This window comes from Anolis carolinensis, chromosome 3 (genome assembly GCF_035594765.1).
Source record: "Anolis carolinensis isolate JA03-04 chromosome 3, rAnoCar3.1.pri, whole genome shotgun sequence".
NCBI lineage: Eukaryota > Metazoa > Chordata > Lepidosauria > Squamata > Dactyloidae > Anolis > Anolis carolinensis.
This window is the reverse complement of record NC_085843.1, coordinates 223,018,936-223,046,887: the sequence shown is the minus strand read 5'-3', so window position 1 is coordinate 223,046,887 and position 27,952 is coordinate 223,018,936. Positions and strand designations below refer to the sequence as shown.

Genomic DNA, 27,952 nt, shown 5'->3' with positions numbered 1-27,952 from the left:
TTTCTCAAGTTTTCCTCTCTCTAAGTCAGTTGTTTGTAAATTTAACTTTTGTGGATTTAATTATATGTGGTTTTGATTAATACGTTCTCTCTAGGAATCTATAGGTCCTCCAGAGTGTTTTGTAGGAGTCCTGCATTCCTAACACTCACAGCAGTGGAGGGCCTATTGTAGCTAACATTCACAGATTTGTTTCTATATAGTCACAAGCTGCAAGTCTTCTGCTTTGAAAAAACTCCAGATTGATTTAAATGAATTCCTCGGTTTGTCTTTTGATAGCGTTCTCAAATTTTATTCTTTGAGAAGAAAATTCTCCAAGAATTAAATTCCTTCGGTTTGTCTCTTATCCAGTGGGGCTGCGGGAAGTTTGCATCAAGGAAGGAAACCGTGCTAGAGTAGTAATCCTGAAGGCACTCAATCCTGTCCCAACATAAAAATGAAGTAGGATTAGGCTTGGTAAGCATTTGTAAGATAAACAGGCAGAGATACCAAGGGCTGTATGCAATATTTCCAAATAAATGAGTGATCGAATACATCTGAATAAATCTTACCAAGAAAAAGCTGTGATAAGTCAAAACTGACATGAAGGCACACAACAATCAATGACTTTTTGAGCCATGTTTCTATGGCAGCTAATGACTAATGACAGGTTATTCAACAAGGAAACCAATAATTGTAAGTAAGCTGTTTTGATAGGCAGTTTCTCCACATTATTGTCCCCATGGAAAAATTTTGTTTGTGCAATGCTGTCTGCAGCTTTTGAGAGATGAAGTTCAAAAACAAAACACAAAAAACTGGGGTTGAGAGGCACATTTTGCAGTCCAGTTCGTCCTAAACTGTATATGGCATGCACACCTCAAACCCTCCTGAGAATTTTCTCCCATCCATTTACATGCCTTGGCAGGCAGATAAGAGATAGAATATGTTCCATCAAGGAAGAGCAGTTGCAACCTAATGCAGAAGGGGTCACTAGCTAGAAATAGGAGGATGTGTTTGGTCTTCATGTATGTCTGGTCCAGATATTAATCTGCAGTTTGTTACACAAGAAAAATTAATTTCCACAAGTAAATGCGAAGCACCTAACAGTAATTTACAAAAATATAATTAAAGGTTATAACATTTACTCTGCACATTGGATAGTTATTTCTATTATATGTTTATCTAATCTCCATCATAGCAATAAAGGGAAGTATTAATTGCCTTGTGTAGTTCTATTGTACATCAAAGCTGCTATAATCAGAATGGCTATTTATTCATTTATTTATTTATTTGTTGTATTTGTATACCGCTTTTCTCACCCCAGGCGGGACTCAAAGTGGTTTATAACATAAAAATGGCAAAATTCAATGCCTAACAGACATATAAAACAAAATAATAAAATCTAAACAAGAAACATGTAGCTATTAGGCATGTGCAACCCCAAAAATGACTAAACTGTGTTCAAAGGTAAGGGGCACTGGTGCTTCGTTTCTAATGTCCTTTCTGAATTTTGAAGGTAAAAAGTTTAAAACTTTACGAAGCTTCCGAATCTCCGTAAGTACTTCATTAATGGCAGTCGTTCATGCTCGATAAGGAAGACATCATTGCCAGTGTGGAAACTTTAGGGGCACATATTGTCCTCATTTTTAAAACTATTGAGGTGAAACTTGCTACAATGGTAGAACACAATTACCACTGTTAGCTTAACAAATTTCAGAACAATTGGTTTAAACTGTCAAGAGCCCCCGGTGGCATAGAAGGGTAAAGCCTTGTGACTTGAAGGTTGGGTTGCTGACCTGAAAGCTGCCAGGTTCGAATCCCACCCGGGGAGAGCACGGATGAGCTCCCTCTCTCAGCTCCAGCTCCATGCGGGGACATGAGAGAAGCCTCCCACAAGGATGGTAAAAAAACATCAAAACATCCGGGTGTCCCCTGGGCAACATCCTCGCAGACAGCCAATTCTCTCACACCAGAAGTGACTCAGGTTGCTCCTGACATGAAAAAAAATTAAACTGCCTCTCAACGCCAGAGCTAGCTGCTCCTGCCCAATGCATTCTGGGAAATATAGTTTAGTGCAAGCATGTGGCTTCAGCTCCCTTCCCATTAAATTACTATAAATGGGGAAAATCCAGGGGCTCCTTTCTCCCTCATTTTTAAAGCTATTGGGGTGAAACTTGCTACAATGGTAGAACACATTTATCACTTTTTGCTTATCAAGTTTGTAAGGTTTTGCTCATACACAGATTTTTGAGAATTTTCAAAGTTTTGTAAAACTTTTTTTAAAGACTACAAGAGCGACCTCCACCTCCGCCTACCTCCTCCATCAGCCCTGATTGGTTGAAAGGCATGCCAACAGGTTTGGCTTCACCTCTCAGCAGGGCTTGGTCACAGCTACATTCAAAGACATCCAAGGCTTAAGAATCACAAGCTCCTTTTGATTTAAAGTCTTAATATTGGGGGGGGGGGGCAGCAAGCAGGTGGGTCAGAACTCTCTTCAAAAGTATTAAACTTCCAAATTAGATCTGAATTCAAAGAAATTCTGATCCAAATGCACAACCCTAATAGCTATGCATTTGAAACAATAAAGATGATTAAACATAAGATAAAACATAAGACTAGCAGGCAGGCAGAATGTGGTGGACCCTTTATTGTGAAGATGGAAGTGGCAATCATGTGACCAAACAGCAGGGAAGCACAGTCATTCTTTTCAATAGCTAGAGGTTACCATCCATGAACCCCCAAGAATCCAGTCTGAAAGTTCAGTTTTCAGTTGAGAATGCCTTTGGGGATTTTCAAGGATTTCCACACCAGGCTATCTGTGAACAAATGTTTGTTGCAGACATGAATGGGACTGGTCCACCTATTTAAATAATTTATAGATTGTAGCCTAAGGAAGTTAGAAGCTTTGTTGCCACTGAACTTCATAGAACCCAATCTCCTCCGGTCTGTAATAAATAAATGCCAGAATGTTAGTTCAATCTCCATTCAAGTATACAGTATTGCATCCACACTTCACAATTTCCTTATTCTCCTCCTTTCCCTCTCCCCCCCCCCCTTTGCTTTAAAAATTGTCCCCTCATCTTGTTTTAAACACACACACACACACACACACGACATAAATTCATCTACCAAACCAGTTCTACGATTTAGAAGGATGAAGTGTTTCACTTGACCTGCCAAGTTCAAGTGTCATTTAAGGATGATAAATTATTAGATGTATGTTTACATGTGTCTTTAGGTCATTTGTCAACATACAGTTTGCTTTGACAAGAAATATAGACAAAACTTCAATTGTCAGTCTCAACCAGACAGGACTCATTCAATCAATGAAGTTTTTTAAATCAATAGTTCTGTAAGTTTCATTGATTGACAATTTGGACTGACAATTGGGTTTTCAGGTTGAGGCCTGAAAACTGTTGATTTTCCTACGTATTTAACAAATCAAAAAACGACTGTTTAATCAAAATTCAACAATTTCAGTCGAAAAGCTTAGGGCTTTGCAAGTTCCCAGAAACATTTTTATTCCCCCACCCTCACCCCAAAAAGTCACAAGTGATTTTTCACTCAAATATCTCAACCCTTTAAAACTCTGAAAATAAAAAATCAGACAAAATTAACTTGAAACTAACTAGAGCCATTTTAACATAGTTATCCCCAAAGGCTTTGAAATGAATTATGCTATGATCAGCATTAGCCAGGGTTTCTTGAGATAATTATGTATATTGTATAGAAACCTGAAGGAATTGTGTTCCTTGTTGATTCTGAAATTCTGTGTGGGTTTTTTATTTCATCCATGACAGCAGATCCTACGCTTTAATACAAAAAAAACAATAAGATTTTTTTTCTCCTAATGATCCTTAGCTTTCTAAGATCTTGGGAAAGTTTGCCCTAGGTTTTATTTGTATCTGACATACTTCTCATCTTTTCTGCCTCTGCACAAACTACTCCTGGGGCACTTCTACACTGACTTTTTATCCTGGGGTTGATGTGGAGTGTCAAATTCTGGATCAGTCCTGGGATGATTTTGTTCCCCTTCTGTTCTCTTCGTAGTGGTGAGCAGCAGGTGTGGCATTGCTAGTATCATTCACTTGTTGCCTAGTATGTGGGGTTCGAGAGCAACACAAGAGAGAGGATATGGTGAGAAGGAATCACTTTCTTCTTTCAACCTCCTTTTACAGATTGCCCTGGCACCCCTGACCACTATTGCTTCAGGTAATGAGTGACAGACTCTGACCATGTTTCACCTGCTGTCCACAGCTATAATAAGAACAAGAGGGGTGTCATCCAAGCCCTTGGAATATGGGGTGGCCATTTAAGCAGTTGTGGTCAGTTCCACATTGGAACCGGCCTAACTGCTTTTACAGACCTAAAGTTATTCTCAGGGAGAATTCAGAGCAACCCATGACTTTTGTTAATGTGGTTCGAGGCTGCTTTAACATGAATCAACTCCATGCATCATGCAGGCACCATGGACCTGATGGAGTGGGATCAGCTCCGGGATAATGGAGGTAATGGGATAATGGGTTCGTCTGGTAGGCCTCAGATTCAGTACTTGGGTGTGTATGTTTTGCAAAAATTTCAATTATAAATATAATCTTAGATTGAAATATTCAACCCAATTTTTTCTAAACCTCCAGTAACCAGAATTAAATATGTGATTATGAGTGAGACAGGTACATTTTTTCAGACAATGCAGTCTTATTTTGATGGTTATTCTCAACAGCCTTTTCACTAGCCTGGGAACAAAGGTACTTAGAAGCAAAGTTACAAGTGGTACAATGTTACCATTTTGAAGTGCTGGCAATCCCCATATCCATTGTTGCACTCTAGGCTTGGAACACCTTTTCACCCGGCACCACACAGAGCCCAGTAGTTACTAACTATAGCAGTTTATTTACAAAGCCTGTACAAAAGGGAAAAAAGGACATTCCCATAAAGCGGTAGAAAATGTGCTATGAAATAGCAGTAGTCCATATATACAAAAGATCAATAGTCCAAAATAGCAAGGTACATGAAATCCTTGAAGTCAAGAACACAGGCATAAATCCATTAGCATGAAGACAATAACTTTTCCAAGGCAAAACTCTTTTAGGAACATAGGTAAATACAGGAGAATTGATTCGTGAGCCTGAGAGGTGAAACAGGATCTTGATTCTATGGCATCATTATCTGCTCTGGAGACACAAGTAAACAACACTTAATTTAAGCTAGGCCTGACCAAGAAGCCATAAGGTCATGCCTTTGAAAACTGGGTTCAAAGTCTCAAGGACTTCTCAGGAGTCTTTCTGAACACCTAATTAATCTATCCTTGACTCCCTCCCTCCATGAGAAGGACTAATCTGGCTGCTAAACCCCAACATCCATATTCACATGGGTGTCCTAGAATGCAAGTAAATCTGTTTATTGATACATCTAGACTAGGTCTAGCAGTTTTCATCTTTACTGGGAACAGGTTTTTTGTAAGGATAATAGGTATCGATTGTAAAGTCCAGACCAAAGTACTGTATCCCAAAAAAACTTTGCATTATGACAAAAGTAGACTCATAGTAATATAATGTTGTTGGAAAAAACCATCACACATATATACACATCCCTGTGGACACAGATGATATCAGTGTTACTGCTAGTCACATAATTATAGTACCTTGACCCTTTGAGTCCTGATATTTTATTACATTCTTGAAAGTGGTGTCTACACAGCACTATTACTAAGGGCATTCTTGGCAGAAAAACAGAACTACCCCATTGCTCTCCACTATCAAAAGAAAGAAAGAAAAATAGAAAACCTCCACCAATTCCTATGTAAAAAGAAAAGTAGCATAGTCATAGTCATCAAATGTTTCCTTTCATAGGAGTGAATAGCTCTGTAGAGGTGGCAATATCAGACCAAATATGATAATAAAACCTATTCAGCCTAAGTCAGTTCACTACACTTTCTCTTGAAGAGTCTCTTTCAGTTTCTTCCTTTTTTTATAGGGGTCTCCTTTTTATAAAGAACAAAGAAACCAGTAGAGAATAGATCTGAAAATCTAGGTTGTATCTACATAAGGATTTGAAAGAGAGAATATCTTGCAAGTAACAAAGGTGGCCACCGGAGTGAAAAAAACTCGACTTGTAAATGGTATTAAACTTAAGCCCATTAAAACGACTCCCATCATTTCAAGGTTGTTCATTGTATGGTTATACTGCAGGGCATTAGCTGCTTCTTTAGTTAGTATCTAAGAAAAGAACCTTAGTGTGTTAATTGTTTTAGCAATGTAATAGGATATGGTAAATCTTGCAAGATATAAGTGTGGCTGCAAATGACACACTCACAATCTTGGCCTGATCAGTTCATTATGGCAAACTTTCCCAGTATTTTGTTAACCTGGAATCAAACTGTATTAAACAGTTTGCTCTCAGGTTAAAACGCATTAGTCTGGTTGCGTTGTTGGACACCCCAGACTAATGTATTTCCTATATTGTATTTTCTGGCAGTGTAGGTGCAGAAGGAGAAGAAATATAAGTCTTTAAAGTCTTAGGGTGTATCATCATTAAAGAGTCAATGCAATTTGACACCACTTTTACTGCCATGGCTGAGTGCTATGAAGTCATTGGAACTGTAGTTTGGTGAGGCACCAGCATTCTTTGGCAGAGAAGGCTGCAGACCTTGCAATACTACAATTCCAATGATTCCATAGTATTTAGCCATTGCAGTTAAAGTAGTGTCAAACTTCTTTAACTCTATAGTGTAGTTGTAGTTCCAGTCTCTTTCATAACCATGTTTATTGAAGCAGCCACTATCGGTAGTAAGGGCACAAATTTCCATCCCATTCCATATTATTAGAAGCACCAGTAGCAGGGGTGGGGATATTTTAATAGTGGTAATGGGTTCATTGAGGGAAAAACAGCAAATGAAATACAATTGAAATAAAGGGGAAGCCATAAGAAGCCGTTGACTTTAACTGCGGCTGAATCCGCTCCATTATTCATTTGTAGACAATTGGCAGTGAGGTTTTACTATATGAAGGCAATAAGATTAAAGTACATGCTTATGTGCCTTGCTGAATTGATGCTGTGATTTTTAATGTGACGGTGAAGAGATTAAGGTTGCACTAAAACAGAAGGAGTAATGGGGTAAAGCTTGGTCCGTAGTAATAGCAGCTCTTTCGTAAAATAGCTGAACGTTGATAATGGATCCATCAGAGTTATCGCCCTTGGGTGGCTGTGGGGTTCTGCCAGCAAGGGGAATTCTCTTATCACTTCTTGAATGCCTTTTCTATGGAGTATTTTAATTTATTTTCTGGAACTGTGTTCAGAATTTAATAGCTAAAATTCTCACTTCCTTCTGTTTTTTCTTTCTTTCCTTTTTGCATCAGCTTCTCATTTTTCTTTAAAGGGGGGTCTGAAGTTAAGAAGCCAACCAAATTCAGTACCTCCTGAATTTGACCCTAGAATTCTGCTACAAGGGTATCTTTTCATCCCATAATAAAAACTAATTTTAAATTAAGACCGGGTAAAAATTTGATTCAACACAAAATGGACATTGTGTCACTGAGTAAGGCTTTTTAAGATGGAGAACAAGAATTCTTTCAGAAAAAAGCTAAATAGGTTCAAGCAGGAATGGAAGACTTTTGATAGACATTTCATGGAAGTGCAAGAGTTTGTATTAAACATGAATGTACCCTTTTCCCTTCTTCACTGCATGTATAGGGGGCGGGCACCATCATTCTATATATCTGTGCCAGTGATGAATCTGTATGGTAGTATTTCTTTGCCCTTATCATCTGTAGAATACATAGAAATGCAAAAACATCTCTCCCAACCTTGCATTATCCAAGACACAAGAATGTCAAGGCAATGATCTCCAGACAACACTACAGTTCAGTGTGCTGTTTGGAGATGATAGGAGATATAATCCAGAATATCCAGTATTTATTATTATTATTATTATTGACACAACGATGTTGTATGACACAGCAAACAAGATAGACATGCTGGATTTCGTTTCACAAAACCACAAGTCGAACACTTCCCAAGTGTCTAGGACTGTGTGATGTATTTTCGGATGATGCGTGTAGATCCCAGCAGGGTGGCCTTTTGCAGTTGGCAGATCGTAATTTTGTCAATGTCTATTGTTTCCAAATGCCGGCTGAGATCTTTTGGCACGGCACCCAATGTGCCCATCACCACCGGGACCACCTGCACTGGTTTCTGCCAGAGTCTTTGAAGTTCAATCTTGAGGTCCTGATAGCGGCTGAGTTTTTCCTGTTGTTTTTCATCAATGCGACTGTCACCTGGGATGGCGACATCAATTATCCAAACCTTGTTCTTTTCCACAACTGTGATATCTGGTGTGTTGTGTTCCAGAACTTTGTCAGTCTGGATTCGGAAGTCCCACAGTATCTTTGCGTGTTCATTTTCCACGACCTTTGCTGGTTTGTGATCCCACCAGTTCTTTGCTGCTGGCAGGTGGTACTTGATGCATAAGTTCCAATGGATCATTTGGGCCACACAGTTGTGCCTCTTTTTGTAGTCTGTCTGTGCAATTTTCTTACAGCAGCTGAGGAGATGATCAATGGTTTCGTCAGCTTCCTTGCACAGTCCGCATTTTGGGTCATCAGCTGATTTTTCAATCTTGGCCTTAATTGCATTTGTTCTGATGGCTTGCTCCTGGGCTGCAAGGATCAGGCCTTCTGTCTCCTTCTTCAGGGTCCCATTCGTGAGCCAGAGCCAGGTCTTCTCCTTGTCAGCTTTTCCTTCAATTTTGTCAAGGAACTTTCCATGCAATGTTTTGTTGTGCCAGCTGTCAGCTCTAGTTTGTAGTGTGGCTTTCTTGTACTGGTTTTTTGTCTGCTGTGCTTTGAGGAGTTTCTGATTTTTGACTTCAATCAAAGCAGGTTCTTCACTTTGCTTTACATATTCTGCCAGGGCATGTTCTTCTTCTTTGACTGCTTGTTTTACTTGTAAGAGTCCTCTGCCCCCTGATCTTCTAGGCAGATATAGCCGGTCAACATCACTGCGAGGGTGCAGTGAGTGATGAATGGTCATGAGTTTTCTTGTTTTTCTGTCCAAATTGTCCAGTTCCATCTGTGTCCAGTTTATAATGCCAGCAGTATATCTTATGACAGGCATGGCCCAGGTGTTTATGGCCTTGATGGTGTTGCCTCCATTGAGCTTGCTTTTGAGAATTTTTCTGACCCTTTGTGTGTATTCTTTACTGACCACAGTCTTCACATGTTCATGCTTGATGTTGTCCAGCTGTAATATGCCCAGATATTTATAGGCCTCTGGCTGGTGACACTTTATTGTTTGGCCATTAGGCATATTTATGCCCTCACTTTCAATGATTTTCCCCTTCTTCAATGCCACTGTCGAACATTTGTCCAAACCAAACTCCATGTTGATATCAGTGCTAAAAATTCGGACAGTGTTAGTCAGAGACTGGATTTCAGTTTTCGTTTTTCCATACAGCTTCAGGTCATCCATGTACATCAGATGCGAAATTTTGTGAGAATTCTTAGATGTTTGGTAGCCGAGATTTGTTTTTTGTAAGATTGTTGACAGAGGGATCATGGCAATAATGAAAAGCAGAGGGGACAATGAGTCTCCCTGGAAAATTCCTCTCCTGATGTTGACAAGTCCATAGCTTTCATTTCCAACAAACAGTTCAGTTTTCCAGTGCTCCATCATGTTTTCAATGAAGGTGCCAACGTTTTTACTAATCCCGATGGCGTCCAGGCACTTGATGATCCAGCTATGTGGGAGTGAGTCAAAGGCCTTTTTGTAGTCAATCCACGTCATGTGAAGATTAGCTTTTCGGCTTTTACAGTTCTCCAGAATCATTTTGTTATTATTATTATTATTATTATTATTATTATTATTATTATTATTAATTCATTTCTATCCCACTTTTCTCCCATGGGTGGGATTCAAAGCAGTGTACAGCATATAAAATTCATACAAATAGATCTGACCGCAATACATAATCAGTTAAGACAGCATATCCAAATATAAAAACCCCAATTAATATATCAAATAAACAATTTTTAAAACATTGTCCATTGTGTTGGGATGGTATTTTAATGAAGGGTGATGCCCTTTCCTTTCAGTGCAATTGTAATGATAGCTATAGGGGGTGGACCACTAAAGGCACACAATTCATATGATATTTCACACTACTGCCTCATGCTCTGTTGTGAGTGTTTAGGAAATGATGATGGGATAAACAGGAGAAATGTGTGCATTATCCCCCAGACATTCGTGTATGTGGGTTTTTAAAAAAAATAACTTGGAGGTTATTACTGGTGAACTCTAATCATAACTAATTAGTTCTTCATTGTGGTCTCTGTGAAATCGCTTATTGCAGTCCATATCTAAAATGGCAACAATGTGCATGTAAATCCACTGACATGGATGTCCAGCATTTATCACAATTTAATAATATGTACTGTGACCATCCATCATTTTTGCCAGCAGGGAGTCCTAAGTGAACCTTCATGGATCCAGAGGGCTCACTATAGTGCTAGATACTAACATATATTAAACCGCCTACCGTAAAGGCTGGCCATCAGCTTTCTCCAAAGTTTAGGGGAAAATTGCACAAAATTCATGCCAAATTATTCACTGAAAAAGTTTGAGAGAGCTTTAAGACAGGCAGACATCACCACCCCCAAAAGTGTCCAGGGGTTGCATATGGTCCATGGGCCATACTTCCCATGCTCAGCAATGGGAAGCTTTTCCTACCTCTTCATCTTCCCATTCAATAACGTTTCAGTCGCTATACTTTTCGAATATACTCTTAAAGCCAATTCAGGTTTTTTTAAAGTATGTAGAAACAGTCCTAACTAGTCTGCTATTCCCAAACTCCAAAAACAATGAGAACTATCACCTACAGCACAATTAAAGGGCATAAGATTTACAGAGGCAGATGGATAGAATGAGTGTGCACTACCTGTTTCAGAGAGATATCAAAAAGTTATGTGTCATCCTTTGGAAAGGAAATGCATTTCCTTATCTCACAGTACCTTTGTGTGTTTAGGGAAATATTGTCCATAAGCAACTGGAGGCCACATGGGGATTTTTTTTGCCTACAACCTACAGAATTATTTTCCCTACAAACTTCAGAATGATCTACTTTGCTCTTGTGGCCCTATTTTGATTCCACTGTGACTCAGCTCGATTTCAGGGAAGAGCCCAAGGGAAATAAAACTCACTTGGCTGAGCTCAACCTCAGATGAAATAAAATTCAGTCAAGAGAAACTTACTAAAGCTCTTTTCATAGAGGGAAGCTATGAGCACTAGGCTGTATCCTACCCCAAGCTTGGAAAAGTAACTTTTCCAGATTACAGCTCCCAACTCGAATTCTGCCTGATTTCCAAAATGTGACGATCGCAGGTTTCTCTCCTGATTTCATTATACTGTATGCATGTATTTCCTACGGCCATACAGACAGCAGTTCTCCAGTTCTTCATTGTCCTGGCTTAGTCAGTTAATCGCTTCTTTTTTCTCTGCTTCTAGGACTCCTTGTCAGAGAGGTCCAGATTGAAGTTTCACGACAGCAGGTGGAAGAACTCTTTGGCTTAGAAGACTACTGGTGTCAATGTGTGGCCTGGAGCTCAGCTGGGACCACAAAAAGCCGCCGATCGTATGTCCGGATAGCATGTACGTCTCATACACATGTCTTTTCCTTCATGTAGGCCTTCTTATCTCACCAGGGTTTAGTTTGTAGTTGTGTGCAGAACTGATGGAAATATATCCAGAAAACCTACATTTGAATCATTTAATGTTCACTGGAGTATGTGAAGGGCATTTCCTCCATGTTACAAGACTTCCTGCTCCTTCAGGGATACAAAAAACATTTTGCAATGTCATCAAGATGATATTTCTAGGTCACAAAGAAGCCATTTTTGAAACTGGACAGTGAAGAAGATATGGTTTCCTCTCTCTCTCTCTCTCTCCTGTTGAAAAGACAAAAATTTTCTAGAAAACCTCAAAAATATATTGATGTTCCCACATGATGACTAGAAGGAGTTTGGGGGATTTGGGGGGGGGGCAGATGTGAGTGCAATGATGACTCACAGCCCTCCAGGGTCTCCTCTGGACATATGCAAAACTTCCTCAGTTGTCTGTTCCTGTATTAGTCTAATATTTAGCCCCACAATGTAGTTAAACTGAAGTTTGCACATTGAACCTCATCACATTAACATCTAGAAATGCAAAATCAGTATGCACCCTGATGTTTTTAAGGACTGGATGCATACTGAATTCAGATGAGATGCATACAAAACCCATCACACCCAGATTCTACCTTTTGAAAATACACTTTAACTCATCACACCATGGAAAGCTGGCTCTTCCCAATCTATCTGAATCTATCCTGTGTTAATTTTGTTTCCTAAGCTTGTGCAGTGAAGTTGCTTGGAAGTCTCAAATGACTATTCTCATGAGATTTTAGAAGATCTTGCATCTGCACAGTAATAGGTTTCCCTGATCATTGCCCTTTTTGGTGTGGTACAACAGAGGGAAACATTGTGCAGATTCCATTAAAAATTAAGGAAAAAATAAAAGGGAACGACATCATAAAGATTTCCAGGATCAGCAGAATCTGCCTCTAGAAACACCCCCAAATGAGACGTCAGAGCACAGCTGACGGGATGCATACTGGTTTTATGAGCACACGTAAAAGCAGCATCTCAGAACCATTGTAATTTTTTTAAAATGCAGTTGGAATCTGTGTTTCTGACACTGTTTCTGAGACTGTTTCCAAACAGATTCCAATGGGTTGCTGACAGAATGGGACAAACGTTATGTTATAGGACTTGTTTAGAATCACATGCAAAGGGTCTTAGAAATGGAGTATAATACAATGTGATAAGGTCCTCAGAGTAATGTGTTACAAGTCATGTAATTACAAATAACAAGCCCCCTCCCTTTGGAATCAGGGTATACCTAAGCCATGTATAAAAAGTAATGCACACAATGGAATCAAATCGCTTTTTTGTCTGATTTACCTTTCAGTGGCATTCTTAGAAACTTCAGACATTTTGAGATATTTTTTCCCTACATTTTGTGCCATTCCCATCCTTTCTATAGTGTTCTGTAAAGTAAACATGTCACAAACTATGCAACAAGTTACTTTTTGGACATTGCAAGAAGTAATGCCAACAAATTATGTCTTGAAGGCTATAATCAGCAATGACAAAGTAATTTCCCTAGATTAGCTGCCTGACAGTGAATTCCATATGACTCTCTCCCTAAGGAGCCTTTGATGGCGCAGCAAGTTAAACCTCTGAGCTGCTGAACTTGCTGACCGAAAGGTAGGCAATTCAAATCTGGGGAGAAGAGTAAGCTCCTGTTTTAGCTCCAGCTTCTGCCAACCTAGCAGTTCAAAAAGATGCAAATGTGAGTAGATTAATAGGTACCGCTCTGGTGGGAAGGTAACAATGCTCCATGCAGTCATGCTGGCCACATGACCTTGGAGACATCTACAGACAATGCCGGCTGTTTGGCTTAGAAATGGAGATGAGCACCAACCCCCAGAGTCGGGTACGGCTAGACTTAATGTCAGGAGAATACCTTTACCTTTACCTTTCTCCCTACATTTCAAAAATATTTGGGTTTTCAAGAAAACATTTATCTATTAGATGTTTTCATTTATATTTTACCTTCCCCTTCCCAATGCATTCAAAGTCCTTTTCCTCCCCTTTTAAATTTAGAAATTGATTGGCTCAAAGTCACTCACTGAGTTTCATGGCTCATTGGGGAACATGGACTTCCCAAGCACCAGTCCAACACTCTTATCTACGACACAACTATGGCTCTTCCATGTGTTTCTTTTTCCTGATGCTCTCCTCCAAAATCCAGTATATTTCCAAAGCCGACAAATGCATGAAATTAAATGCCATAACCAGTTCTTGTTTCTGTGTATATCTCAATGACTCCTCAGGAGTGATAAACTTGATTGTTGTAGATCCCATCTCCTAAAACAAGAAAGTAAATTATCAGTGTTGTCATCACTATAATCACTGTCAGAAGTAATTACTTTGTACAACATTTATTTTTGTTGGAACAGTTGTTTTTAAAAAGAACAGTTTTGTGGGTGGTAGTGCCACCTACTGGTTAATGGTTTATTCCAGTGATTCTTTCAAAGCACCACTCAAGTAAGTATTCATATTGGACATCTGGCTTCACTATCCTTTTTCTGTGTTACCACATGGTATAAGATACATCTCTAATGTTGATGTACATGATTCAGAGTATTTAGGCAAAGATTCAGGATGTTCTTCAGAATGCAATATGAGGATTATATTGACCTCTTTTTATGGGTGCGTCTACACTGCAGGTATGACACCATTTTGACTGCCTTTATGCTATGAAATCCTGAAAGTCGTATACAAGGTCTTTTAAAAGGCAGTTAAAGTGATGTCAACTTGCATTAATTCTACAGTGTAGATGTATGCTTATTCTTGATTTGATCTTTCTAATGGAGAGCTATGTACTTTTGAACCTTCTTGCCAGAGTAGCATTTTAAATTCAAAACATTTCCTACAAATCCATACTTTATCATTTCAATAAGCGGAAATAGGTCCATGTAGCCTTCAAAGCTATAGTATAGTTTTATAGTGAAGTGGTCCCTCCAGAAACGTTGCTTCAGTAAAAAAACAAAAAACGAGGCTTGTTTCTATTAGGAAATATTGTGCCTTCCCTCTTAGAATGTTTAAATAAAAGCTTTGCCTGGAATATCTATAATAATAATAATATAATACTTTATTTTTTTTATCCCACCTCCATCTCCCCAAAGGGACTTGGGGCAGCTAACATGGGGCCAAGCCCAAAGAACAAACAGTAAACGGAATAAAATGCATATATAACCAACATCATCATACAAATAAAGTAACCAGAATTAAAACCACAAAATACAAAATAATGCAATAGAACAATAAAATACAGAATGATAAAAGCAAAACCACCAATTAAGGCAGTTAGATAAAATGAGATGGTGGTCTGGAACAAATTGCAAAGGTATAAGTTGTAAACACTCTTTGTTGTAGCATTACACAGACTGAAAACATTTAAGGCTGTACTTTATCTATGAGCAAGTATATACGTGTATACACATGTGTACATATATTTAAATAATATATTCGTGAGTCTTTTCCGCTCTTCCTGCTGCTCTTGTTCCAAATCAGACTCAAATACAATAGTCACACTGAATCAATGTTGCCAAGAGAATTTTATACCCAGGCTGTGTGGGTGAAATACAAAATAAAAATTTGCATCTAGGTGAACTGAAATATGTAGCCTGGAAAAAGAATCACTTTAAATCCATTTTATAATTTTGTCACTGAGAATCTCTTTCATCTGTTGTCATGGCCATTCAAAGCAGAAGGCATTCCCAAACAAATCATTGCAATGAGAACTGGAAACATGTTCCTTTTAAAGAAGAAAACACTGACAGTCATAGAAAAAAAATACAGAAATTATCCATTCTCAACTTTGTGTGTTGTACACCAACAGATTTCACTATGAAACAAAATTTGAAAAAAATTATGTTCCTGATTTGAAAGTGTTATTTCCTGTTTAACTGCGTGATACTTACTTTGAAAGTAGTTGTTATACTCCAGAAACTTTATGGCTGCCACAAATGATGTTAAATTGGTTTGAGACTCTATGAGATATTCATTGAAAAACTATAGCAAAATGTGCTGCAGGGTGTCCCTCCCACAAAAACAAAGTTTTTGCAGTTTAATAAACTTTTTCCATATTTTTAAGATGGAACCAATTATAAAATGATTTGTATAACTCAGGAACAAAAACTGTGTTACATAGTGTTTGTAGCATACTTACAGTACTAGTGTAAAGCTTGCAGATTTGAACAGGGAGAAGACAGGATAACATGCTTCCAATCCTGTAAGTCTGCCTCGTTACAGCAATCTATGTCCGTCACCCTTAGGCCAGTACAGAGATGTTGGACTACATTACCCATTATCCTCATACATTATAGTTAACCATTCATGAGTGTTATAGGCTAATTTGGCGAACAAATTAATCTTAGGGGAGAAATTCATTAGGGGAAACTACTTGGATATTTTGAGCTGTTAATTAGAGTTTCTTAAGTTACCCTGGACTCCTGGCATTTTGCAGTCCATCAATTGGTAGGCTGAAAGAGACATTTCAGATGGCTTCATAACTAATGTGTGTGGGGTTTTATTTCCTTGTCTTAGACCTGAGGAAGAACTTTGACCAGGAGCCCCTTGGGAAAGAGGTGCCGCTGGATCACGAAGTCTTACTGCAGTGCCGTCCCCCTGAAGGAGTGCCAACTGCTGAGGTGAGTGAAGTATCTGGGGATGCCACCTGGGGAGGGATCTGTGAATCTGAAAGTATGGTTATTCCTACAAGGTGGTGCCTCATTCTTTCTGAGACAATTAGAAGGATGTGTGTCTGTATTATAACTTCAAGTAGTCTTGTATATGTGCATGTGCTGTCAACTTATGATAACCTCCTACATTTCATACGGTTTTCTTGGGCAAAGAATACTCAAAAGTGGTTTTCCCTGTTCCTTCCCTTTGCAATACAGCCTGTAATTACTATTAAATCACATACATGACATGTTTCCTACGTGCCAAGCTATGTATAGCCCTTGGTTCATTCATTACCTGAGAGAACATTTCATCCTTGTATTTCTCCCCGTCCCTGCCCCTATGTATTTGAACAGTTTTTGTTTGTTGCATGCATCACAGCTTGGAAAGGTTTTTTTTTTGGGTCAGAATACCCAGAATTCCCACCAACATTTATTTGTTGGCTTAATTTAGACACTGCATTTCTTCAGCAGGGGGGATGATGGATCGCTGGCTGTCCTGCCTTGGGGATCCTGAAAGTTGTAGTCTTAACTTTTCAAACTGGACACAGTCTTTCATGAAGGACAAGTTCTTGAGGGCCTTCAGATTCCAGAACCTCCTATCTACCCAACACTGGCTTTGTTGGGTAAGGGATTCTGGGAGTCATGTTCCAAAAAGTATCTCTTATTTCCAGGTTGTGTGGAAGATCTTTTCCTCCTGTGAGGAAAAGAGTTGAAGGAGGGAGGTTGCTCTACTCCTGCATTTATCACCACTGAAAGGGACATGCGGCACAGCAATGCAGAACACAGTCAACCTTCCACATTCACTGGGTTTAGTGGCATAAAACCTCTGTGAAAATGGGAAAAACACAACAAAATTGCTATTTTTTTACCCAAGAAAATACCTCTATGACTCTATGGTTTACTTCTTCTGGAAGCTGGCCATAGGATCATCCTGGAGGAACTACAGGTCCCCAGATAGAACCTTTTGATCAAATCTGTGTATAATCAAATTCAGCAAAGTCAAAATTGCAAATATGGAGGTTTGGCTGTACTATCATTTGCAAGAATTGCAGCAGGCCAGTCAACCTAATTTTTGTAGATTTTATGTCAGAGGGTCACTGTTTCTTCTCTAGACTAGGAGCTCAGGCTGTCGACTGGGCATGCAGCCAGAACTGCCAAGAAGTATATGTGGATTACTGCATCTTCTCGGGCAGTGTGAGAAACTGCTAATGCCCATTAGGCAAAGAGAGACCCTGCAAAAAGGTGTCCTTATATTTTCAAGCTACTCATTCTGGCTAGGGAAAAGTACAGAGCTGGTAAAGAACCCAAGAGCATCTCTTTCCAAGCTTCCCTCTGCAAAGTACAGTCAGTCTCTATCTAGCCAGCATCTCTAACCAAATCCCAGTCTTCAACAAGCAGAGAACGTCATCACTGCAAAAGACTAATCGCAAACAAACATGGACAATGCATGGAAAGGATCTCAGGGCCCAGGAGATGCACAATTGGTTTGGGAATGATGGTGGCAAAGAGGTTTGGACTTCAGAACTGGTGGTTTTTCACACTATACAGCTATAGCACTATCATACCATTATTATTATTATTATTATTATTATTATTATTATTATTATTATTATTATTATTATTTCTTGCCCACCTCTCCTCACAGCTCAAGGCAAGTTACAACATTGCTAAAATATATAATCAAAATACACAATCATTTAAAACACTCTCTGTAGAATATACGTTGTTGTTTATTTGTTCAGTCGCTTCCGACCCTTCGTGACTTCATGGACCAGCCCACGCTAGAACTCCCTGTTGGTCATCACCACCCCCAGCTCCTTCAAGGTCAAGCCAGTCACTTCAAGGATACCATCCATCCATCTTGTCTTTGACTGGCCCCTCTTCCTTTTTCCTTCCTTTTTCCCCCAGCATCATTCTCTTCTCCAAGCTTTCCTGCCTTCTCATTATGGGTCCAGAGTACTTCATCTTTGCCTCTAATATCCTTCCCTCCAGTGAGCAGTTGGGCATTATTTCCTGGAATATGGACTGGTTGGATCTTCTTGCGGCCCAAGGCACTCTCAGGATTCTCCTCCAGCACCACAGTTCAAAAGCATCTATCTTCCTTCACTCAGCCTTCCTTATGGTCCAGCTCTCCCATCCATAAGTTACTATGGGGAATACCATTGCTTTAACTATGTGGACCTTTGTTGCTAGTGTGATGTCTCTGCTCTTCACTATTTTATTAAGGTTGGTCATTGCTCTCCTCCCAAGAAGCAAAGATATATTAAAACATATTTCCATAAAATACATATTAAAATACACAAAACCAAAGTTAGACATAGAGTGGAGATTTAAAATTCATCATTAAAACTATCTGGATCTAACTTTAACTGACAAGGCTCCCTCCTAGGGAATCCTTGGATATGTAATTTCAGGAGACACTAGAGTTCCCTGGCCACGAATTCTAACTGCCTTTTCCAAAACTGCAAATGTCAGAATTCTATGGAATTGGACCATGGCCATTAGATTGGAATTAAAGGCACCAAACATCAAAAGAACCCAAATAAAAACTATGTTCATCAATACTAGGTTGCCACATGAAAGAGAAAACACAACTTTATTCCTTTAATGGACATATGAAAGGGGGACTTTTAGAAGCTTCAAAAGTTTGTCATGGATGTTATACCTGCTAAATTTATACACAATAATCCCTCTTTTTTGTATGACCACACTAAATTTGGACCAATCCTAAGAGTGGTCTGAATGTAATAATATTTTGGTCTTTACTGGCAGATCCATCTGCTGGATCTACACTGCCATATAATTCAGTTTCGGAATGCAGTTTAACTGCATTAAACTGGATTGTGTGAGCCTACACCGCCATATGAACCAGCTCAACGCGGTTAAACTACATTATATGGCAATGTGGATCCAGCCTGAGATTCACTAACTGGGCTAGAAATGGAAAACAATTGAAAGAAATTGTTGAAAAACCTGATTGTTGAGTGTTGAGAAACCCTGATGCGAAAAGTCCTGGACTGAAAAGACTATTTTCTGCAAAGAAAAGCCTGTTTCTTTTTTGTAGAAAATGATGTTTGCTGTGCAAAACACCCATCTCAATATGTGGACCGTCTTCACAAACTGTCCTGGTTTAACAGTCTTTCTTGCAGTGGAAAGAAAATTGCTGAAATTACTTGTAGCTGCCTATGAGGGGGAAATTAGTGAAAAATTACATTCCTAGGATGGGTTGTTGCTTTTCTTCCAGCTGTGATTGTTGCCCTCTTGTTAAATGCATTATTTCTCACTCACTAAGATAAAAGCCAGAAAAAAATGCTTTAAAGACCACCCAGAAATGTCTTGCCTGCTGCCTTTTTCTTTCTTTCCTTTTTAAATCCTCCATGTAGTGTGGCTGCTGAGATATTCTGTCAGCTCTTGCCTCTCTCCACCTTCATTTTCCCTGACCATTGATAAGTAGAAACTTTTTGCTTTCCCCTCACAGCTGGTCACATCTGTGCCTTTCCAGAAGGCACCTCGTGAAGGTGAATAATTATAGGCTGGATGCAATTTTTCCCCACCGTGGACGATTCATAAATCACAGGCAAAACTACCCCGTTCTCAAAATATCTATCCAGCCGCCCACTCCTCTCTTACACAGGCAGCAACTCATAACACATGCTCATCTGCCCCGTTGTTCTCCACAGTTGCTGTAAAAGTTCCAGATGTGGAAGTGTTGGCACCTTAGCAGACTGTCCCTTTACGGCCAGCAAATTGAGTAAAAGAATCGGCCTCCTTGATGTTGGATTGGGGCCTTGATGGATAACCTCATGCGGAGGCCGTCTGCTTTCATTCTTCAGCATAAGTGTTTATTTTAGGCAGTGGATCTGTTATTCTGACATCTAATAACATACTTAACCTCCACACCTGTTCAGCCCAGCCAACCCTCCCTCCCACATGGGCTGATCGGCCATTAACCCCTGACAGAATTTAGCAAAGAAAACACGAGAATTAATGGTTGTTTAGTGGGGGGGAGAGAGAAGAGCCATTAGACCTTGGAAATATCAACATCTATAGATTTTTCCTGATGTGTCAGGGTGCTGTGAGAAGTCCATCTTCTCTCTGCCCTCCCTTTACACACCAGGAATCCCTAAGTAAACAGGTAGTGTGATGTAATGCATGCTTTAACTAAAAACTGGGAAACTGCAGTTCACATACTTTTCACAAGCCTTAGAAAGTGACATCAATAGCCTCTGCATGTGCTAAGTGTGGAACATCTGGGCTACAGTTCTCAGAGATGTCTTGGGGAGGAGCTAGATTCAATCACTGGTAGGTCTGGCACTCTCATTGGGTGCCAGGAGGCGACCACTTCAGATGGTGGCATGTGGGAGGGTGCCATATGTTCTCCTTTCCCTTCCTATTCCCTTGCCGATAAGTTGCCCAGCCCTATAAAGCCCTAAACAGTTTGGGGCCCGCCTATCTCCGCGATCACATCTCACCCTCGTACCAGCGTGGACTCTTAGATTCTCCAGGGAGGCCATCTTCTCACTCCCACCACCATCCCAAAGGCAGTTGGTGGGGGCGAGGGAGGAGGCCTTCTCGATGGTGCCCCCCCTTTGGAATGCCCTCCCCAAGGAGATAAGGCAAGCCCCATCACCAGGGCTGTAGCCAGAAAAAAAAATTGAGTGGGGGGGGGGGGTTTGAAACTTTTTTTTAGCGAATCATGAAGAGTAGTTCCATAATGCAAAATCAGGCACCATCGATAAACTTCGGTGGACACTCAAGACAGATAAATTTCAATGGGCACTCATGGGGATTTGGTTAACCAGTTAAAATTCATGACTAAACCAGGCTTTTTTTAAAAAACCTAAAAATTTTCAGGGGTGTGTGAACCCCTAATCCCCCCCCCCCTTGGCTACAGCCCTGCCTGTCACTATCCTCCTTCTGCAAGGACCTGAAAACCTGGTGGTTCCAACAGGCCTTTGAAAATTATTAGGTCCAGATCCTACCCTGGCCACCGGCTAATACCCTGCTTGCACTATACCCACTCACCTGGCCCTACAATACATCGTTGCACTAGGGTTAGCCCTCTTATAGCTGTTCAACAGGCCTTGAGATTGAGAAATCCAGTTTGTACTTTACCCACTCCCACCTCTATGTTACTTCATTGTACTAGCATGGCCCAGCCCCTCATAGTTATCTAGGCCCTCCCTGGAATCTTGTCCATTGGTAGTTGAACCTCACCCAATGGTTTTGCATTGAACTGGTTTTAATTTTACATGGGTATGTTGTGTTAATAGTAATTATGTTGATGTTTTATTATGGTTGTCCTGTATGTTTTTGTGTTGGTAATTGAATGTTTTACCTATGTTGAAAACCGCCCTTGGGAGATAGAGCGGTATACAAATAAAGATGATGATGATGATGATGATGATGATGATGATGATGATGATGATGATGATGATTCCATTTCTACTCTATAATATCACACAACCTCAGCCTGACCAGTTTTAGAGGGTGAAAACTGCTGGCTTCAGCTCCATTGGGGAGGCAAGAACAAAGTACAAATGACAAATAAATTAATCCATTATATGCCTGGCCACCTCCTTTTGCTCTGAAATACGGAGGTGGTGGAATTAGGCCATACCAGATCCAGCTGGTATGACAGATGGGAACAATATTAAAAATAGAAAGTTTATGTGCAATGAAGTCTGTGCTTTCTTGAACAGTAAACTAAATGCAGATGTCTGGTGGCACTAAGGCTTTCTGGAATGACAGATACTTTTTAAAAAATACAGAATATGACAAATGATACAACTGTTATGAAATCTTATGAATGAAACCAGTGTATACTTGTTAATGTATGTGTTCAAGTTAGGACTTTGTGCTGACCAGCATGAGATGGAGAAGGATGTGCTCAAGCTTGTCCCAAAAAATGAGACCGAAACACCAAAAAATCCACCCACCCCTGCCCCAGTCAAGTACCATAACACCCAAACCAACCATATTATTTTAAAATTCTATACATACAATTCTTCTTCCCTGGTAGTAAAAATATAATAATAGTATTGTAGATAGCTATGCATTTGCTGCCCTATTATGGTGTCCAAAATTTGCAGCTTGAAGCAACTGCTTCACTCTGCCTAAGAACACAGCCCAGCCAAAAGGAAATTCTTGGTGTCTTGGTTTTAGGCCTGCTCCTGGGGTTATTTAGGGCACTGATATAGGAAATTGCATTGGATAGACCACATCAACTCTAGTTTCTTAGAAATTATTGTGATTTTCTATGGGTGAGCAGATGATGACTGGTATAAGGCATATTTTCTGTATCTCAAAAACTAGAGCTGATAGGGTGCCATTTTTGGAATCAGAAAGTTAAATATATCCAGAAACAGGGCTAACATTTGAGGCACCAAAATGTGTTTTGGCCAGTGTAATAGCACCAGCCATATACTTCCCATTGGCATAGACTACATTGGAATGCAAATAATATTTATCTAAAAATGGCTGGCTGAAAACTTGTTTTTGAGTGTCAAGAAACCTTGATGACAATAATCCTGAAATGATAAAATATATTTATTCTGTACATAATTCACATGTGGGCGTTTTGAAAAGAAAACATCATTCTCCCCACAGAAAAATGTATTTCATTTTCTTGAGGGGCCACATATTGTTCACCACGATGTATTGTGTGGTTTACACATGTTTAAACAAATATATATTTTAATAAAAAAATTCTAATGGGAAGTATTAACTGTGTTTTTAGTCTTTCCTATTTTCTCATTGTTTCATTTTTACTCCTCCTTCTTTCCTTCCTGTTCCCATTTTTCTTTGTTTCAGGTGGAATGGCTAAAAAATGAGGATTTGATTGACCTGTCACAAGACACTAACTTTCTGATAACCATTGACCATAACCTCATCATCAAACAGGCGCGCCTTTCTGACACAGCCAACTATACCTGTGTGGCCAAGAACATTGTGGCCAAACGAAGGAGTACTACAGCCACCATCATTGTCTATGGTATGGACTTTTGTTCTGAGAATTTCTTAATTCATTGACCAAGGCAGTATGCAGTATGGGAAGAGAGGTGTTTTAAAAGCAAATAATCCAATCTAAAACATGTTTGACCATTTCATTTTCCATTCAGTAATCTAATGGATACCCATTTTCCTATTTGCCTTAGTATACAGCTTTTAACAGAGTAACAGTCATACCTTTTATTGATAATAATATAAGTATTGGGATTCTTCCAAGAAGACAACACTTTTTTGTACTTCCATGTATTCTAGGAGTATTAAATAGAAATAGTTTCACAATCCCATCATGCAGTACTGGGTTGAGGTTGGCTAGAATGACATTAACATTGCTGTTTTCTCCTAAACTGGTCCAGTTCAAAGGTACAGAAGGATGTCTGCACTGGATTTCTCTGCTTATCCAATCAACCTGCCTTGTTATGTTATCACATTTTCCTCACCTAGGAACAAAGGACATTGGCAGTTGCTTTATACTATCAAATTTCATTTACCTTGGTAGTATTTATAGTGAATGGTAGTACTTGTCCAGAATTTCAGCTGGGTATGAACCTGGAATCTACTGCTTCTAGAATATGTGCTCCTTTAATTTAAATATAAACTTTCTTCAACAAGGATAGTTCCCACATGGATCTGGCTTTACTTCCACAACAGTTCTCAATGGGTATCACATACAATATCAGGATTGTTCATGCAGCTGTTGATCTCTCCAGACTCCTTTTTTCTGCTTCCATACCCACCACAATTAGGGTGCTGTTTTGCTAGTCTTCAGGAACAGAAATCTACCTTTTAAATAGTTTGCAGGCCCCCCCCTGTGCTATTTTAACATTTTAAAGCCACTTGCTTTCAAAGCTAGAAATTGACTTCTGGATACTTCCACATTTGCTTCCAGGTTTTATTTTTCATTTCCTGGTAATCTATGTGGCCTCTGGAAAGTGCCAGGAACGGACCGTTGATCCCTAGACACCGTTGTAAGATAGCAATTGACCAAAGAAGGGGGGAAGTTTTAGGATTAGGTTGCTACTGATGTGTTATAATTACTCACTTGTTGTTTCCTTGCCCTTTACAATGCTCTCATGCCAAAACATTTATTTCCATTTGTCCTAGTGAATGGGGGTTGGTCAACCTGGTCAGAATGGTCCCTATGCAGCAATCGCTGTGGCCGTGGATGGCAGAAACGCAGCCGGACCTGCACCAATCCAGCACCTTTGAATGGTGGCTCTGTTTGTGATGGACAGTCCTTACAGAAGCTTGTCTGTACCACTATGTGCCCAGGTAAGTGGATCCCAGATCCAAGCCTATACCTGAGTTCTGTACTTTATCCATTCATGTTCATGTTGAGTGATTGAGTGAGCTGCTTCTGATAAACTTCCAAAGAAGCAGCTAATGGACAATGATGAATAAGAATAAGAGATAAAAGTGTTGTAAATGTTGCAGTATGAAGTGATCCTGCTCACTTTTCAAGCCAGTTAGCCCTGCCTTTTGTGAGATTACACCATCCCATTACTCTCCTTGCCAGTTTCTATCTTTTCTTCCCATGGCTACTGAAGTTATCTAATCCTCCTTAGTATGTCATTCAGGCAACCAGGGTGTTTCTTGAATTTTTTTAATGTTTGTTACATTTCTTCTCATCCTGGGTTCATACAAACCAGTTAATATTTGTTTTTCTGGTTGTGCTATTTTGGCCATGAAAAGATTCACACTCACAGCTGAATATCGAAAATTGTTGTCCTAGATATTACTTCCTGGTGAAACTGTCTTCTTACTTCATGAAAGTATGAACAAGTTTGATTAATTTAGCCTTAATACAGTATATAGAAGCATTCTATTTTTCTATCCTAGCTTTTGTTTTGCTGTCAAGGGATTCTATTATGTCTTCATAGTTCAAAATTGGAGTTGAAGCTTTCTAAGAAAAGATATATTTTTCTAGATGATGGAAATTGAATATAGGTTATTTCCCAGATTTTCTGTATGTAAGTATATCCAAAATAGTTAACAAAAGAAGCAGACATTCACAAACAATATAGCAATAACCAGATGAAGCAATTTAAAACATATCTAGTTACACACTATCTGTCACTGCCATAAGTTTGGTGAACTGCAGTTTCAGGAAAAAATCACTTTAAAACAGCTAAAGCCTAGATATGATTCTGTTTGAATAGATACATTTTCAACATTCACCTCAACACACACACACAAAGCTTATTGAGGAGGGAAAGTCCCCTCTAGATTTGGGGGACCATATCAAAAAGACTCTATCGGATCATATTTTCAGTGGCTATGAAACAAAGAGATAGTCCTTGGCAATTAGACAATTTCATAGGAGGGGAGGCTTACCTGAATGAGACCCCACTGAAAAAAAGCATTGTTTTTTCTACCCAAAGGAACACCTCTCTAAGCAATCTCCAGGTCCTCCAGCATGATTCTTTGGACAACTTCCATCAGAAGTTGACCATGGTTTTGCAATGGTGGACCTAGAGATTTGTAGAGATAACATATCAATCCAATTGTGGATGATAAAACCTGCAAAAGCTGAATCTGCAAATGTGGAGGGTTGCCTGTGCTATTAAAGTATGTTACATTCTATATTGTTATAAAATTTACATTTGGTGAATAAGTGCATAAAGAGCTTTCAAATGGTGCAATGATAAAACAGCACTTTCAGACTGAGCTAGTGTGGTAAGTAACTATAGATAGATCTATGAACTGGGAAGTTCCCATTACAGATATCAGAACACCCTCTTAATTCTGTATGTAGCCTAGAGCAAACCACAGTTTTTCACCCCACTCTATTATTAGCAGTAGGGGATTGATTGTATTGACCTATGCTACAAGGTGGTAACATAGAAAAAGCAAGTGAATAGCTCTAAATCCTTAGTAGTGAGTAGAAATGCTGGTCACTACTCCTCAACTCTACATCTTTGTGCCTGAAGACTATATCATGCTGGTATAGTCTTCAACATACAAACACATAAGGGAAAACAAAATGCTTGCATAAAAACATTTAGCTATAGGAAATTATATGTAACATAGAAGACAACTTGCTCTGCTTAGATCAGTGGTTCTCAACCTGTGGACCATGAGAACGGAAATCCAGTCTGCGAAGCCCCTTCCTCTTTATTTTATTTTATTTTATTTCTGCTCCTTTTCATTGTTTCATTCAACTGTTCATTGCATTGGATAGACCACATTGGCTCTAGATTATTAAATATGGTTTTCTGTGGGCGAGCAGATGGTGACTACTGGATGGCATATGTTCTGTATCAGAAACTAGAGCTGATGTGGTCTATCCAATGCAATTTTCTGAATCAGCAACCCAAATAACCAAACCGAATCTAAAGTTGACCAAAAACGTATTTGTAACCCTTTTAGTACTAATGTTGGAGAGTTGTCCCTGATCAAAGTGGTCCCCAGTCAAGTGGTCTCTGGTCAAAGTTATCCCTGGTCAAAAAAAGGTTGGGAACTACTGGCTTAGATTATCAGAAGCAGCATTCAGCCATGGCTTTCCAATATGTATGTATGTGATGAAATTCATGCCTGTATGAACAGCATACATAAGAATTTCTGTGGTTTTTTTTAAAAAAAATTATAATCTTTCCATTGGATTTCACCTGCCAGAAAGGTTATTTGGCCTGTGTTTCAAAAACACAATGGTTTGTGCTCCCATAAGTAGATAAATCACCAATCTTGCAAGAGATTGTTTTCCTTTTATTTCCCTATCCTTCCTTTGTGTCCCGATGGGTCTCTGATTGTCTCCTTTTTGTGCTTGATTGTCTTTTTTCTGGAGAGCAGTAGATGGAGCTTGGACAGAATGGAGCAAGTGGTCTGCTTGTAGCACAGAGTGCACACACTGGAGAAGCAGAGAGTGCATGGCCCCGTCTCCCAAAAATGGAGGCAAAGACTGCAGTGGTGTGCTGCTCGACTCCAAGAACTGCACCGATGGACTCTGTATGCAAAGTAAGTTAACTTGCTCTAGCAAAATTGGGTAAGAAGGAAAGAGAGGGCAAATGTGAAGGCAATGTTATATCTATGTTTTCCCCCTTATTACTTATGAGAGATCGTACTGGTGATCTCTCATCCTAGAGTACATCAGCACTGTAGAATGGGTGCAATTTGACATCCCTTTGACTGCCACGGCTCAATGTCATGTAATCGTGGGATTTGTAGATTGCTGATGCACCAGTATTCTTTGCCTGAAGAGAAGACTGAAGAGCTTACAAAACTACAAGTCCCAGGATTCCCTAGTGTTGAGCCATGGCAGTTAAAGTGTTTTCAAACTGCATTACTTCTTCAATGTGGAGTCTTGTTTTTCCATCTTATTTAGGGCAGTCTGCAACTGCTCATGAGGAGTTCTTTGGCCACTCCACTGTTCATGCTTTAATGAGTTTAAGCACGAATGTGATTAAAAATACATACTTGTGACTGGTTATAGTTCCCTGATGAGTATACTCAATAACATACCTAGGTTTGACACCATGTATCTTTCCCTGGAGCTTGCCAATATGTTTGACTACTATTCCCATCATCCCTAGGCAGAATGATTATGGGAATTGTTGTTTGAAAGTTCTTCAGAGTGCCAGATTGGGAAAGGCTTGCATAATGTGTGAAACTGCACATTACCTCTGGATT

At 39.5% G+C, this 27,952-nt stretch overlaps 1 protein-coding gene across 2 annotated transcripts in view; it reads left to right on the top strand.

Moving 5' to 3' along the window:
- Positions 1-27,952, top strand: part of unc5b (unc-5 netrin receptor B) — a 250,678-nt gene that overhangs the window by 183,416 nt on the left and 39,310 nt on the right. For both annotated transcript variants that reach the window (XM_016992178.2, XM_062976259.1), the window contains exons 3-7: positions 11,476-11,619; positions 16,182-16,285; positions 23,132-23,312; positions 24,431-24,598; positions 27,116-27,280. In XM_016992178.2, coding sequence (XP_016847667.2) covers positions 11,476-11,619; positions 16,182-16,285; positions 23,132-23,312; positions 24,431-24,598; positions 27,116-27,280 — 762 coding nt within the window. The remainder of the gene's footprint in view (positions 1-11,475; positions 11,620-16,181; positions 16,286-23,131; positions 23,313-24,430; positions 24,599-27,115; positions 27,281-27,952) is intronic.